Below are 17,100 nucleotides of genomic sequence, written 5' to 3' on the forward strand. Positions count from 1 at the left end.
ATGATAGTTAAATTGCATGCAATATTTTATGTGGAAAAGTTATGTTGATGATAAAAGTGCATGCAGATATAAAAATAAAAATCAATTTATTAGAATTAAGAGAGAAAAGAATAATTGTTTTTCAATGATTTTTTGGTGAAAATAAATGAAAATTCCAGGACCTAATCGTTAAAATAAAGTAAAAAAGCTAATGGGAGATTATTGAAAGAAGAGAAAAAAGTATTTAGTATGGTTTCAAAAATATATGGTTTTTGAAGTTTCTCAGTATTTAAAATCCAAAATTATAAAATTACAATCAATTATGTTGGGTATAAGCTTAGTGTGTGCTTGAATCAAAATGTGATTTTGCACTTAAAAAGTTCACCCAAAGTAGTTCTGTTTTTTTCAATTTTATATGGGTGCAAAATTTTCAAGGTAAATTTTTAGCTTAATAATTACACACTTTAAAAGAAGGGGGAATCAAGAACCAAGTCAAAGTTATTACATATATTATCAGAAAAACAGGTAAAAAGGATAAAAAAAGTTTGGAGTATTATCGAGTTTGCCAGAAAAAAAAATGGCATCTTTGAAAATATTTAAAAATCCACCATTTAGTTTTTTGATACTGTTTGCATTGCTGGTTTTCAGTATTGAAGTGGTATCGGTAGAATCCAATGATAACTCCGAAAAGCTTCCAGTATTTGCATTAGTAGATATTTTTCATATTCCACCAGAGTCTAGACAAAAATGTTCAACAATTTTAGGATGGCTTGCAACCAAATACCCGAACAATTATGTATTAATGAGCGTTAGGAACATTATTTACCAATTAGCGCTTCCTCACAGCCAGCTACAAGAAAATGCAGAAAAAGAGTTAATTGCAGCAATGGATAGTCTTCAAGGAACAATGTCTAATGTTTCAGGACTCGAACCAGGGACATATATAAGTATATTAACTTGTTCCGTGGACAATAAAGGAAGAACTATTCTTCAAAAAATGGTTGAACATGGTTTAGTGCAGGCTCTTTCTCACACTTTATCTCAAAAGTTCTGGGTTGGAGCAAAACTAAATAGGTTATTAGATACAGAAGGTAACAATTTAGCTCATCTGGCAGCAATGTCAGAAAATGATGAACTGGTGCATTTTGTTCTTGGAATTATGTTTAAATCAAATGTGGTTGCTGATATGTTGGAGTCCGTTAATTCCAATGGACAAAAACCTATTGACATTGCAATTCACCATAGAGATCAGCAAACAGTTGATACTATGAAGAATTTCTTCAGAGTAACTACTTTGGCGGAAAGAGAAGGATTTGTTGATGGTGTTGAGGTAATTGAAGACTCTGTAACTTTAGCTGAAAAGGAAGCTGAAAATAAGAAGTTTAAAGAATTTATTGAAAGGGAAGAGAATGCTGCAAGTAAGATTACTGACTCTGAAATTACAAAAGATATTGAGTATGCAAAACAGGACAGATATAAAGATAGAGGTAATGATGATATCCAGGAAATACAAAGCCAATCATTTGAATCATCTATTGCTGAAGATTCCAGCAACCCTAGTCAATTAACTCAAAGTTTGGAAGATGATTACAGTATAAAGCCTAGATTCCAAGATCAGGAAATTTCAAAAAGCGATAATATTCAGCAAGAACAAACATTCTCTGATGAAAATGTAATTTATGATGAAGAGGGTGACGAAAACACAAGAGGAAATCAAAGACTTTCATCAATAAATAAAATAGAGAGTTTGGAAAATAAGGCTCAACCAGAAGAAGTTGAATTAAACTTTCCATCTCTTAGAGGTACTGGTGAAAATGGTGATCATGAGTCTCAGCACCATCATGATAGCCATGAAGACTTTAAAAAAATTAATAAAGAGCCTACAAGCAGATGGAATGCAACGGCAAAAGCCATTGTTGGTGCATCTATTCTTGTGGGCACTTCTATACTTGCTGCCACCGTTGTATTTATTGTATGCAAAGGATATGGAAATAAAGAAGAAAATAGTTTTTAATAAAAACAACTTATTTTAACATCAAATTTACCCGCCTGCATGCATGCACTCGGTACTAAACAGTGAATATTAGTGATTTAAGTTTACATTTAAAATTTCTTAAATTTTTATAAGAGAAATAGGGAAAACAGCAAGGGAGATATAAATTCCGGTAGTTATAAACAACTTAGTTATTAAGTAGTAACAGAAAGGAATATTCTTGGAAATAGTGATAATATGCAGAACTTCCACCTTTTCTCCAATTGAATAATTCACACTAGGATCTCATAGTGAAGGATAAAGAATACTTCTCCTCCAAGAGACAAAAATGTCTGGATAAATGTCATAGGTCTTGGCCCAAATGACATCTCCATTATGGTTTCTATCCTTTTCTTCTATTTCTGTTTCCACTTCATATTCTGTAGTAACCTCTTCTTCACTTTCTAAAGTGCTTGAGGAGACAGAAGTAGCAATGTTGGCACAAGTGCTGATATTGTGGGAGGAAACTGTGGTGGTATTAATGGTAGCAGTAGTGGAAGTGTTGGTAGCAGTAGAGGCTCTTGTGGTTGTAGAAGCACTTTTGCAGCTCGTAGCACTGGAATAATGATTTGGGTCTGTACTAGTTTGAGAATGAGGCTCAAACTTTCTTATGAAATTACTTCCGTTGTTGCTGAAGGAGCCGGCATTAATATCGAGCTGGCTTTCGATGATAGTGTTGTTACTCGAGCTCAAGCCCAACAAATCTCCCTCTGGCTGGAAGAATTGATCATAAGAATCCAGACTATTTATAAGTTCTAAATAATAGCCAAATAGAATTTGAGTTACTTTTGGTTTGACGGAAAAGTCGATCTTATTACCATATATAATGTGAGAAGGTACTCCCTTGGGGAAAAAAGATTGAATCACTTGAAAGGCTTCTCCTTGCCTCTCTTCAGCATCACAAAGAGACATAAGTGGAAATTGTTTTGCTTCCAGAGATAAAACTATATAAGGTTTCATCTTTGTCCAGTCTAAAGAAATATGGCAGAATGGACATTCAGCTCTGCATTTGTCCCAAATATCATTTTTTGCTGCCCAATATTCCACATGCAAAGCCTTCCTTAAACAATGATAACAGCTTACGTGTTTACAAACTTTAAATCTGGCCTTTGTGCTTCTCGGCTTAAACTGGTTACAAGAAAAGCAGAAAAAATGTCTTGGTCTTTTACTATGAATACTAGTATTACTACTGTTATTATTATTATTATTATTATTATTATTATTATTATTATTACTACAATTTCCTTTAGTACTTTCATCGGTATTAGTAAACGGATTTTTAACTGAATAACACTCTTCTTGAAAATTACTACCAAAATTTCCATTATATTGAACCTCTGCAACCCCTGAAGATTTACCTGAAAATTCAAATTGATTCTTCCCATATTCAGTCTTTTTGTTTTGGATTGTACCATAACAGCAGTTATTAATCCATTCTGGTACTAACGAATAAGTAATTGTAGTATTCGTGCCACTAATATTATTGATATGAAACTCATCCACCTCAAACCTATCTAAATCATTTTGAATATTAAAAATACTCGCATTGTTCTCTGGAACTTTATAATTGAATGAACGGTCAAAGTCCACATATTTACTGCTTCTCAAAATCTCTGAATTATAATGATTAGAATGATTACTTGTGCTTAAACTTTGCAAAAACTTTGTACCCTTTGAGTTATTTAATGTCGAGGACAATCCGTTTCTCGGGTACGACGGATAGCTTGGTGTTTCTGGAACATAATAATTCATTTGACCTTTAATTTAACCTGAATGCCTTAATATACCAATGACAATATTCATGCATATAACACGCATACATGCAATTGCTCCTTACTTTACCTGGTCTTACCTTTAAGTTAAAACGTATATTTGAGCTTATATAACTATCTTTACCTTTCTCTGTTAAGTTGGATATTCTTTCTATTCAAAATAATTCTTTCATTAAGTAGTAAGTAAACCTGCCAAAATATGAAATAAATATATACCTTTCAAAATAATGATTAATTCTTTAATAAAATTTCTTCATAACCTTAAAATAATTCTTCATTCAACATATACTTTCCAATTAGAAAATTTTACCTGAACATTCTAAATTCAACAAACCAAACTTTGTTATATTTCCTTTCAACTTCTTAAATCCGATATTCGAATCTTTGACAATTTGGATATAATTTATTCTTCAAGTAATACCTTATTGATTTATTTGAATTCCTAAGTTTGTTCCGAATAGGATTAATTCAAATTGCCGTTGAATTACTGAAATATCAATAGATAACAATTATATAATTATTACTGATAATATCCTTGTTTTTATTAAAACAATAGAAAACCTGTTTAATATACCAGTTATTGAGATCTACCACACAGATATCCTATACACCGCCAAATTTCATGTTTTTCTTTTTTTTTTAACTTATCTTTAGATAGATAACTGATTTTTATTTACTTCATGTGTTCCACTTCGGCGCCAAAAATCTGAACTGTTCACAATAATCTTAGTGGTTTCCCCACATTGTATCCAAATAATCTTGTAAAATACTTTACCAGCTAAATGGTATTTTAAAGATTTACAAGTAATTAAGTTTATTAATTTAACTGCATTTTATAAGCAGAATAGAATTATTCAAACTTTTCATTTCAATTATAATTTTGTACTACTTTGATGAACTTGCTGGCTGTTTTGCCTACTTTATTTTATTTTGACCGAATTAGTAGAGCTTTATTATTGGAATTAATTGCTTTAAATATTGAAATAGAAAAAATTTTTAACTAGAAAAGATGAAAAGTTTTTCATATCAGTGAGATAAAGATTATTGTGCACTGTATGTACTACTTGCATGGCATGGGAATTTTTTTACTCACTTGCAATGCTGGTATAGGATTTTGCATGCACACAAATTTCTAAAAAAATAATATTAGTAAACACGTGTAATAAACGAATGATAGTAATATTTTTGATTTTAATAAACCTAAAACCACAAATTTCGATTTTATTTTTTTAACGATATTGTCATTACTGACATAAAATCTCGGTTGATTCCAAAGAAACTTTTGCAATGATAATAAAAAGTCTGCCTAATAATTCTTTTTATAATTTAAGTATTACTGATTAAGATGGCTGTTGCTGGTTTTACACGTAATATTTCAAAGAAAGTGATGGGGGGGCAAATAAGACTAAAAGCAATGGAAATAAATGTACTATAGCAGATCATAATTAAATTTTATTTGAACAGAAATTTTCATAATACTTGTTAAGTCCATTATAAAATCAAAAAATCTATAGAACTTTGGGAATTAATCTTAACAGGTTATTAATATAAAAATGAGCAATTGCCAGATTGCATGCAATTTTATTTCAATGTGGATAAATGCACACTGCATGCATTTCGCAGACAGTTTTTTCTATAAATAAATGTTCAAAAAAAATATAAATAATCAAATACATTTTACAAAATTAAAATTCTGGGATAAAAATATTACTAATCATGATTTTAAAAAAAAATTTATGGAATAGTTAATATACTTTTTTCAGAGGTTGCACAATGGCATGTTTTTTGCAAGAATTATGTATTTGTCTCACACACACACGCTTTGTCTTCAGTTATTGAGTTAAGATGCCCTTAATTGAGCATAATGCATTATCTTGTTGTGATGTTCGTTATACAGTAATTAGAGGACAAAGCAATCATTGTAAAACAAAGAGGAAGATACAAGATATTTAAAAGTAAACATCAAACTCAGAACCATATCGAACTGACAAATAAATACTGGATGTGAATGCAAAATTGAAAATAAAAACAGAAATAGTTTATGTGATTGATGCGAGAAAACACGCCTTGTTGATTAGTATAAAGAATAAGAATTGAATAGTATTTTTTAATTCTCGCAAATAAAGGAAAACAACAGAATAAACTTAAAAAGAACATAAAATTGTTGAAGAATGAATTTACAAGGACAAAAACGTGGTTTATCTCAAAACAAGATAAATAACTATCATTATTTAAATGGGAAAAGAAATACAACAGTAAGATCAACATCGACATCAACAATTAATGCAGCAACAGAAGGTATCATGCCCAACAAAACAGTTATAAATAACAACTATACTGTAGTTAGTGAGGTAATGAATCAGGATGATAATTGTTTTAAGCCTTTAAGTAGTATTTCAAAGTCGATGGGATTTTCTCCCTCCATCCCAACAAAGATAAAATATCACATGGAAGAAGACGAAAATAATAAGTCATCATTGGGGTTATTTCAACAAATATCAAACGCGAATTTAAATCGTTCTCATAATATGCATCTCATAAAACAAAATGAAGCAGCTTCTGGTGCGGTTAATTTGACTTTGGGGAATAGTTTGAACAATAACTCAAATATTTCCAATGATTTTAAGGAAAAGACACAATTATCTGGATTAAATATTAATCATTGTAATAGCGGAATATCGTCTAATAACAATAATGATTCTAAAAAAAAGAGATCACGAGTAATTTACTGTCATGTTTGTTGCCAATATAAACCAAGATCAACCAGAGCTAGATTTCAGGTATGTCAGCATATTGCATGCTATGATTGTGTCAGACTTGCATTAATGATTCAACAAAGATACAACGTAAAAGCTCATTGTCCTTTTTGTCAAATCGAATTAGACTGGAATAAGGTTAAGCCTTTTATTGTCTTATTTAAACCAAAACCTGAAGTTAATATTGTTGATGAGGGGAGCAAGACAACATTAGATTCACAAGGAATGAATGTGGGAAGTTGTACCAATAATTCTCTTGGAGTTACTAATAATAATAATAATATACAAAATTCTGTTATTAACGTTGGAAAGCATGAATCAAATAATAATATCAATTCTCAGATAATTTCAAATGACTTAATTGCTCAGGCTTTTGAATGCAATGGAGTCTCAAAGGAAAAAATACTAAGGGGATTCTTTTCATGTTATTTGCAAAAACAGATGCAGATAAGAAGTAGTGGGTGTATTCTCCAAAATAATAAAAATAATAATACTGGCATTTCTCAAAATATGTATGACTCTAATGAATTCCAAAATGTATGTACAAGCTTTTCAGGCATTCTTGACCCATATAAACCCAGTTCAGTCTACTATGGAGGAGAAAATAATAATAAACAGTATATTTCCCTTCAGAATTTTGCAGATCAAAATAATCTAGTATTTCCTAATTTACCAAATTCTTCGGAGTCATCATGTGGTGAATTTTTGCCTGATGTGGTGTTGGCGCCTATTGGAGAAGCATTACCATTAGTCAATTGCATGCACCCGACGGTAACCGCCAAAAAATTTAATCCTTGCATGTATGGGGGCAGCTTTAGGCCAACAATCTCTAACAATGGTGGCAGTAATAATATCACTGGCCATAATACAAATATAAGTAATATAAATGTTCATATAGGTAATAGCCATAATAATAATAACAGTAATTGTAATAGTAGTAGTAATAGTAGTATTAGTAGTAATAGTAGTAATAGCAGTATCAGCAGTATTGAAAGTAATATAAATAACCACAACAACAATAATACAATGAGGAACAGCAAATTTAGCATAAACAGTATTGGAGGAGTCAAGGCAGTTGTTCATGGAGTTAGCTGTAATTGTTCAAGTTGTTTACAGCAGGGAGGGAGAACAGGAATAGTATCATCAATGGGTTTGAGAATAATTCCACCAGGAGGCATATTGAGTAAGATATATGATGAGAATAATCCTCGTGGATTTGCATGCGGTTTGTTTAATCCATCAATTCCAACGGATGGTGTGGTACTGATGCAGCAAGGTAAGTCAAATAAAAATCAGCATATTCATTTTGAACTTCAGAAACAATTTATAGCTGATAATTTGGATAATTACTCCATAAATAATATTGATGGAGGTATTATTAGTATTAATAATAACACTAATAATAATAATAATAATAATAATAATAATATTAACAGTAATAATAGTACTGGCAATAACATCTGTACTGGTATGAATACTAGTAACAGTAATAATAATCAATATGGCCAGCAAAATAATTATATTCAAAGCCAAAATCATACCCAGATGTCATGTTTGATTTATGGCCACAGTTGCGGTGGTTCAAGCACTAATACAAGTATCAACGTCGGAAATCCTTTATTAAATTGTGAGGATGCAATTTCAAATTCAATAACATCATATGGAGTATATAACGACGAAAATATTCGTTCAAGTACTGGAGTACCGGAAATACTCGGATTTTTTGAAACAAATGAAGACAAACAGATGCCTAGTTGGATGATTACAACTCCTTGTTTGAATATGAAGGATATATTGAGTGATTGGAGAAATTCAACATTATTGAAGAGTCACTCTGATATGGTGATATGCTCTATTTAGGTTTCAATAAAGAAAATATCATTGAGAAGTCACAAACTATTTTTTTTCTCTATTCAAAAATTTTAAGATGATATTAAAGGAAATGGAGAACAAAAGGTGGGAGTTGATATTTATTTTTACATTATACCATGTAAAAATAAATATCAATGATTAGAACATTATGAATTACTAAGTATCTGAAGAAATAGAACATATTATTTAAATTATACTATTGAGATTAATAATAATAGTAATAATAATAATAATACAAGGATTTTACAGTTTTCCAGTATATTACCAAATCCATATAAATAAATCTCGCTATTTCTTTTCTTCTAATATAATACACTTTTATTTAATAAAGCAAAAATGAGTAAACTATGTAATAAGTTCTTTTCAATGTTTCCTCTGTGGGCAATAGTACTACAATATTAAGGTTTGGAATTTATTTAAAATTTTGTGATCCCAGTATAAGAAATATGACGATTAATAATTTCTACATGCAAATGCATGCATTTAAATGACTAGGCGGGAAATTTGAAAGGGACGGTAAGTGAGTATTGCATTAACGAGGTTTCTGTAGTTATTTAGAGGAAAATTAGAAATTAAATTGAAAAGTAACAAAGTTAATAAAAAACTGAAAGTATTATTAGAAAAGGAAGGAGGAAGTGAGAGGTATGTTTAAAGAAAAATGACGAAAAACATAGATAAAAGATGAAGGAGGGTATAGAGTACATCTGTTTAGATTAATTCTAGATTCGTCTGAGGTTTTGTAATATTTATTTCATTATTCTGTTTGCTTATATGTACATTTCCCATACTTTATTTTTGAAAAATGAGGAAGTTGATATAAAGAGTTTGAGCGGGTTTTTTTTTTGAAAAAATGACATTTAAAATTATATAATTATATTAAAGATGGAGTTGCTGATTGTATAATTTTTGGTTAGTCCTCGAGAAGGAAATAGTTTCCGGACATCTTCTGCTCTTTATCTTTGACAGAATCAAGTTTGTTAATTCTGGGTCTAAAGTTCATAGGGTCTCTTCTGAAAGAGATTTCAAGGATTTTGAGGAATTTGTTCATGCCAGTAACCAGATTTTCGGGTCTATTGGCACAACAGTCGATACCTGGGGTACCAGTAAATAATATAACACGGTCAGCAAGATAAGTAGCCATAATAAAGTCGTGTTCAACAACAAAGGCAGTTTTTTGCGAGTGTAGAATAAATCTTTTAATTATTTTGGATGCAGTAATTCTTTGTTCTGAATCCAAGTAAGCTGATGGTTCATCAATAAGGTAGATATCAGCTTTCTTACCCAAAGCCAAGATTAAAGCTACTCTTTGGAGCTCTCCACCAGAAAGAAGTTTGACTTGTTGGTCAGCAATTCTCTCAATGTTGAATGGTTTTACAACTTCTGAGGTGAATTGGACATCCATGAAAGATTCTCTGATTTTCATTAGGAACAAGTCTCTAACAGTACCTTCAAATTTGGGTGATATAGTTTGTGGTTTGTAGGAGACATTAAATTCTGGCATCTGGTAATGATCTTTGTCAATTATATCAGAATCATCAGGTTTGGTCACTCCTGCTAAGATCTTGATGAACGTTGTTTTTCCACATCCATTCTGTCCAAGCATAACAATAATTTCAGAGTTTCCAAAGTCTCCAGCTTCAGCCGAAAGTTTGAAGGATCCCATAGTTTTTGTGAATCCTGGGTATTTTACAAAATTGGATCTTTGCATTGCAATTTCATCCTGGTCTACAATCTTAAAATTGAGTCCTTCTTCTCTAAATCTCATATTTTCAGTTGGTACAAAACCATCCAGAAAAATATTAATACCTTCTCTTACACTAAAAGGTGTAGTAACAACTCCATATACTCCAGGGCTTCCCCACAAACAGCAAACCAGATCTGAGAGATAATCCAAGACTGAAAGGTCATGCTCCACTACAATGACGTAGTTCTCATGATTGAGTACATTTCTAATAACTTTGGCGGCATTAATTCTCTGTTTAATATCCAAATAACTACTGGGCTCATCATACATATACACCATACTGGCAACTGAAGTACTTACACATAAGGCAAATCTTTGTAGCTCTCCACCACTTAATTCCCCAACCTGTCTATCTAGTAAATGCCTCAATTCCAGCTCATCTATTAAGGTTTCTGCGATCGACTTTTCATCCTTAGCATAAATAATGTCACCAACTCTACCTTTAACTCTCTTTGGAATGTGGTCAACATATTGAGGTTTAATTACAGTTTTGAGTTCCCCATTTTGCATCTTGTTGAAATATGTCTGTAGTTCACTTCCTCTGAAATAAGCAATTACTTCTTTCCACTCTAATTCCTTTGTGTAATCTCCAAGATTTGGACGAAGCTTCCCACTTAGAATTTGTAAAGCTGTGCTCTTTCCTATTCCATTTGTTCCAACCAAACCTAAGACTTGCCCCGGACGAGGTACCGGTAATCTATGTAATTTAAAGCTATTCTTGCCATATCTATGTGTTGTGTCTTTACTCATATTTTTAGGTAAGTTAATGATAGTAATTGCAGAATAGGGACATTTCTTGACACAAATACCGCATCCAATACATAAAGGTTCTGAAATGGAAGCAATTTTGCTAGAAGAATCTACCTCCACGCAAAGCTTCCCCGTTCTTACTACAGGACAGAATGCCTTGCATTCTTGTCTGCAGTTCTTAGGTTTGCACCTATCCGCCTCCACTATGGCTATTCTTAGACGGCTTTCATTTTCGTCTCCTCCCCCACTCTTTGTACTCTTTTTTGGTGGCATTCCTAAACACTCAATCCTTTAAGCTAGTTTACCTTGTTACCTTATTTCCTGTTGTTCAGATTCTACTTTTATATTTTCAGCTATTCCAGCTTTTCTTCTTCTCTTCTTTTATTAGTATATAGATAATTGTATTGGCCCAAAATACTTTGATTTTTAATAATAATTGACTATATTACAATGTTTCTATTCAAGTATATAATTTTAATCGAATAAATATATTTGATTAAATTGTATAAAAATAAATAGCATTTTAAGTGTATATATATTATATTATATATATATAATATATATATAATATATATTTATTTATTAATTTATTTTTATACATAATATATTCAAATATATATTTAATTACTCTGTCAAAATTTCCACCATAATTTAGGCGGGAACTCTCAACTCTGACCATTTACTTAATCATTAATTAATTCTTATTAGTCAAAATATTTACGTATTTTGTGATAAAAAGAAAAAAAAGTGGAATTTTCTGAAACTAGCCTTGGAAAATTCCTTCCTCAAGTATTTTTGGCAACTTTTCTCTGACCATATTTAATGTAAAGGTGTGTTTAATGTAAAGAACAATGAGCTGAAGAAAATGAGGACCATTCAAAATTGGAGTAGGACAGTTTATTTAGCAATAAAGTTCTTTTTCTGCTTTCTATCAGAACCCAATTATCTATTTAGTTGGAATGGAATTTATTAAAGTGCATGCAAAGAATGCATGTAGCTTTGGCGGGATAAGTGGATCGTACTTGTTTGCTTGGTTACTTATAACCCCCGCCAATATTATCAAAATAGAGTTCCAGCTCCTATTTATAGTGCTAGGGTATTTTACATAAGCTGAGCGGTTTAAGAAACTCTAATACTCTTCTAAAATCAAATGAGGAAATTGTCTAAGAGGTGAAGAGAGCAAGCATTTTGTTTGTAATGTAGAATCCACCGAAAGTGTTGATGGAAGCCAAGAATGTGGATACCATAGACATTAGGGTGGTGTATGTCACAGTATGATTTCCGTATTGCATCATACTCCCAATGATAATTACTCCAGAAAGAGCATTTGTTACTGACATTAGAGGTGTGTGTAATTTAGAATCAACTCCCCATACACAATAGTAACCCAACATAGTTGAGATAATGAAAGAGAAAATGTTTTGAATTTGGATTGTAGTCATTGTCAGACCCAATACTGTGAAGAATAGAGTAGTAAACATTACTCCAGCATAAAAGAATACTTCTCCATTCAAATATTTATCATAATTTCTCAACTCTTTCATAGCTTTTTGGAAATACCCATCAATCTCAGTTTCTGAAGCAAAAGTAACAGTCTTTTGTGTAGTTTGATTATCATCTTTTATAGAGATCAGAGTTGAGTGTTTTGTTATGGTTTGAAGTAAGCCCTTCTTTTTCTGCATTTCTTGATTTTCATATTTTTCCTGATTCTGCTCCGAAAAAGGTTTCCAAAGCATTTTGTTTTCATGAGCCACGCACATTCTTGAGATGATTTCATTATTTAAATCACATTTAAATCTTTCAGATGTTGGCCCTAATTCACAGATTAAAGCCAATAAGTTACCGGAAAACAATTCACTGCTTTGCAAGGGCATAGAAAATTCATAGTTGCTTCTTCCCATAATTGTTACTCCTGACTGGATATCTGAGTAAATCTTATCTTTCTGAGTCAATTCACAGTTACCTCCAAATTCTGAGCAGAGATCCACAATTACTGATCCACTCTTCATTTTCCTTACAGCTTCTTTTGTAATCAAAATTGGGCATTCTTCCCCTGGTTTACATGCTGAAGTAATTACTACATCGGAAATGCAAAGATACTTTTCAATCAAATCTCTCTGTCTTATTAAAACTTCCTTATTTTCATGGCCTGACTCTTTTCCAAAAGTATCTACTTCACTTGGAACCTGAATAAACCTAGCTCCACAACTCTCTGCCTCTTCTTTTGATGCTGAACGTGAATCCATTGCAAAAACCTTGGCTCCCATGCTCTTTGCAGTAGCTATTGCTTGTAGCCCGGCAACCCCCACTCCTATTACTAATATTGTGGACTCCTCCACATTACCTGCTGCACTGGAAATTGATTTACTGATTCTTGGAAGACTATTTAAAGCTTCAACCACTGCTCTGTATCCAGAAATAGTACTTGTTGTGGTTCTTATATCCATTGTTTGAGCACGAGAAGTTCTTGGAATCTCGTCCAAAGCTATTACTGTTACACCATTCTTTGCTAAACTTGCCAGTAATTGATCCTGATTATTTTCCTTATCTTGATACTGACTTATATACATATTACATATTAATATCTGCCCTTGTTTCATACATCTTGCCTCCTTCTCAGTTGGCCTAGACATCTTGATCACTACATCACTTTCCTTGATTAATTCCTCAATATTTTTAAATACTGAAGCTCCACTTCTCATATATAGCTCCTCTGAGAAACATTTGGATTGAGACGATGAAGTCAAAACATCTCTGGAGATTGCTATCTCATACCCCTTCTCTCTAAACTTATACACCTTAGAAGGAGATATTGGGAATAATATAGTTTTATCTTGTTCTGAAACTATTGGCAAAAGTGCTATTTTTTTTGAATTCTTTTTCATACCAGTAGATTCTGTCTCTCCTTCTCCCAACCCTTTGTTTTTCAAAATACCACTTAAAGTCTTCAATGATTTTCTTTGTTTTGAAATAGAATCAGAAGAAAGTAAAGCTGTAGTTACTTCTTCGCTATCTTCAGTATCTTCTGTCTCCTCAGTTACCCTTGAATCCATATACTGTCTTCTTGGAACAAATCCTGCGCATCCTTTTAAAGTTTTATATACTTGATGAAGCATTTCTCTGGAATCCCCAAGCAACATTTTGGTCGTTTCCTTTGTAAAGAGTTCGTTACTAATACACGCATATCCGTATGCTAAAGATCTCTTTGAGACCACGACTTGTTTTGCTTTCCAAACATTTATTACTGGCATTCCTGAAATCTTGCTTTGAGGGTCTAAAGCTGCAGGGTTAACTATATCATTGGCTCCTACTACCAATACCAAATCATATTCTTGCATACATCCATTAACTGTTTCCATCTCTTTGACATTTCTAGTTGGTACGTCTGCTTCAGCAAGTAAAACATTCATATGGCCAGGCATTCTTCCAGCCACTGGATGTATTCCAATATCAACTGCTGTACTTCTGGATTCCAATTCTTTAATTATCTCAGAAATAACGTCTTGACACTTACTCACTGCCATACCATATCCTGGCACTATAAGTACTTTTGATGACTCCGCTAATATTTCAGCAGTTTCTTTTGAACTTGTGATATAACATTTAGTATCTCCAACCATTTTTTCAGTTTCTTCTTGGTCAAATCCTCCAAGAAGAACTGAAATAAAGTCTCTATTCATACCTTTACACATTATATAAGAAAGTATTGCTCCACTTGAGCCAATTAAAGCACCACTTATAATTAACAGGCTGTTATCCAAAAGAAAGCCTGTAATTGCTGTAGACCAGCCACTATAGCTGTTTAACATACTTATTATTACCGGCATATCTGCTCCTCCAATACTGATAATCATAAATAGTCCAAATAAAGCTGATAGAATCATTCCACAATGTAAGTTTGTTGTTATTATTAATTCGTTACTGGATACACAAAATGATAATCCTGTCATACAAATGGAAAATAGTATTATTGATAATGAGATATTCTTTAAAGGTATTTTTGGACTTTTACTTGGAAGAATATCATCCAACTTTAGTGCTGCAATTACTGAGCCAACAAAAGTTATCATGCCCATGGCCCCTCCTACAAACAGTTCTACTCTTCTTAAACTGGAAATACCTTCCTTCAGTTCAATGGTAGAGTAAAAATAGGAATAAGATACAAATAATGCTGCCAAGCCCACGAAACTGTGAAATGCTGCAACTAATTGTGGCATTTTAATTAATTGAGTTGTGTCTGCTATATAAACTCCAACAGCTCCTGATACAATTGTTGTCAAAAAGAAGACAAAGTAATGACTCCCAAAACCTTCTTCTGATAACGAAACAATTATTGCCACCATCATGCCTACAAATCCAACTACATTGCTTCTATATGCAGTTTTCTCAGATGATAATCCCCTAATACAGTATATAAAGCACAAGGCTGCAAATAACTGGCCTGCCATTACTAAAGACCCTGAACTGCTCGTCTGGTAAATCTCTGAAAGTCCCAAAAACAAACTCTTATTACCATCTTTTACTAATCCTCCTTGTAGCCTTGCATCCGTACCACTTAACCCAAAAATCAACAATAATACCAATGATAATCCTAATAGTCCTAATTTAATATTAAATTTTCTCATTTTTATTTTTTTCGAATTACTTTTTCCAATTTTTATAGATTATTAATTTTTTTTTTTTTTTACCACAGGGACACTGTTATGCATATCCACATGCAATGACGATTTGCATGTAATTATTAGAGTTGCATGCATTCAATACACTCCGGTATATAGATAAAAAATGATTATTTAAAAGAAGGAAAGTAAGAAAAAAAATGGTTAATAGCTATTAAACTGGGATTAAATAAATAAAAAAAGAATATAGATAATAGCATTATAGTATACTTGTTTAATTAATAATATTTGTTTAATATGATATGAACCACCAATATGAATCTGGTGAAGTTTCCACTTGGACAATTGTACTTGCTCCAGACCCAAGATTGCACCACTCAGTTGGGTCAAATCCTTGAAAATTCTCTTCTGAAGACGACTTCTCGTTCTGAATGGAAAGACAATTACCTTTACTTAATTGCTCACACTGTTCCTTCCAGAAATCAATATCCTTACAAGCATTTAACAAGTCTTCCTGTAAAGATTTTATTTGAGATGTGTATGCAACCGAAATAAGCTTAGAGCTATTTTGTGAGTCTTGTATCGTCTTATGAAGATTCTGAACAGCCTCTTGTGTAGCGCTTAACTCTTCATTTAACAACTCTATTCTTTGCTCTTGTGATTGGTTGTTTAAACTTAACTCCACAAAAGATCGAAAAATCAATCTATATGCATCTTCAATGTCTCCAGAAGATTCAAGTTTGGAAATAAGTGCGTCACTATCGTCTAATATCTGAGTTTCTTCTATTGCAATGTTGATGAATTCTTCAAACATGTAATCCTCCATGGATTTTGATATCTTCGACGTGGAGTTACTATTCACAACAGCTTTATTACTATCGATGCTTGATTCAAACGGTCCTTTGAGTAAATTACAATTTTTATTATGTTCTCTTTGCATTTCCAGCTGATTCTTTTCATTTAATAGCTTCTTCAAACTCTCTATTTCTGAATTTTTTTCCTCTATCTCAAGCTTTGCAGCATTGAATGCCTCCTCCCATACTTTCTTCTCATTGACCAAGATCTCGATTGCGTTGTCGAGTTCCTCCTCTTCTTCCTCCTGGGAAATTTCTACTTGATTTTTACATGTTCGAACTTGAGAAATGCTTTCTTCGTCAAACAGGTTTTTCTCCTGATCATATTCTAGCATTTCTGTCTGCTTTTTAGGGCATCAATATATTTTCTATCCATGATCTAAGCGTTTTGCTTGCTTAATGTACCCTTTTTTTCTAATCGAATTAAGATTTTTAAATATATATTTATGGATTCAGCTGTTTGGCGCGCAGTTCCACTTGGCCATGAAATTATTGGTGTTTAGTATTTAAAATTATAAGCAAAATAAAATCGAGAATCGAAAATTTCTTGCATTAAAATTACCTAATGTAGAGTTTAAAATTTAAATTTCTTTAGAAAAGTAGCCTATTTAAAAATCTCTGTTTAACTTCATTAAATCCCATCTTTATTTGCAAATCCTCTTAATTGGATTATATCTATAATCTAAATATATGAATAATCAACAGAGCAAGAAAATATATTC

General features: G+C 32.0%; 6 protein-coding genes across 6 annotated transcripts; 2 read left to right on the plus strand and 4 right to left on the minus strand.

Moving 5' to 3' along the window:
• Nucleotides 1–556: 556 nt before the first annotated feature.
• On the plus strand, nt 557–1,993 carry cubi_00092 (uncharacterized protein; the record flags this gene model as incomplete). The annotated part of the gene is made up of 1 exon (XM_029017106.1): nt 557–1,993. One exon carries the CDS (start codon nt 557–559, stop codon nt 1,991–1,993), a length of 1,437 nt encoding a protein of 478 aa, XP_028875685.1.
• Nucleotides 1,994–2,257: 264 nt separating this feature from the next.
• On the minus strand, nt 2,258–3,763 carry cubi_00093 (RING finger domain-containing protein; the record flags this gene model as incomplete). Its single annotated transcript, XM_029017107.1, has 1 exon — nt 2,258–3,763. One exon carries the CDS (start codon nt 3,761–3,763, stop codon nt 2,258–2,260), a length of 1,506 nt encoding a protein of 501 aa, XP_028875686.1.
• A 2,191-nt stretch (nt 3,764–5,954) lies between these two features.
• On the plus strand, nt 5,955–8,399 carry cubi_00094 (uncharacterized protein; the record flags this gene model as incomplete). Its single annotated transcript, XM_029017108.1, has 1 exon — nt 5,955–8,399. One exon carries the CDS (start codon nt 5,955–5,957, stop codon nt 8,397–8,399), a length of 2,445 nt encoding a protein of 814 aa, XP_028875687.1.
• Nucleotides 8,400–9,321: 922 nt separating this feature from the next.
• Nucleotides 9,322–11,178, minus strand: cubi_00095 (RNAse l inhibitor-like protein; the record flags this gene model as incomplete). Its single annotated transcript, XM_029017109.1, has 1 exon — nt 9,322–11,178. One exon carries the CDS (start codon nt 11,176–11,178, stop codon nt 9,322–9,324), a length of 1,857 nt encoding a protein of 618 aa, XP_028875688.1.
• Nucleotides 11,179–12,068: 890 nt separating this feature from the next.
• cubi_00096 (pyridine nucleotide NAD transhydrogenase) lies at nt 12,069–15,530 on the minus strand (the record flags this gene model as incomplete). Its single annotated transcript, XM_029017110.1, has 1 exon — nt 12,069–15,530. The coding sequence occupies one exon, from the start codon at nt 15,528–15,530 to the stop codon at nt 12,069–12,071; it is 3,462 nt and encodes a 1,153-aa protein (XP_028875689.1).
• A 286-nt stretch (nt 15,531–15,816) lies between these two features.
• cubi_00097 (uncharacterized protein) lies at nt 15,817–16,713 on the minus strand (the record flags this gene model as incomplete). The annotated part of the gene is made up of 1 exon (XM_029017111.1): nt 15,817–16,713. One exon carries the CDS (start codon nt 16,711–16,713, stop codon nt 15,817–15,819), a length of 897 nt encoding a protein of 298 aa, XP_028875690.1.
• Nucleotides 16,714–17,100: the final 387 nt, after the last annotated feature.

Source organism: Cryptosporidium ubiquitum, assembly GCF_001865345.1.
Source record: "Cryptosporidium ubiquitum isolate 39726 chromosome Unknown contig_11, whole genome shotgun sequence".
Classification (NCBI taxonomy): domain Eukaryota; phylum Apicomplexa; class Conoidasida; order Eucoccidiorida; family Cryptosporidiidae; genus Cryptosporidium; species Cryptosporidium ubiquitum.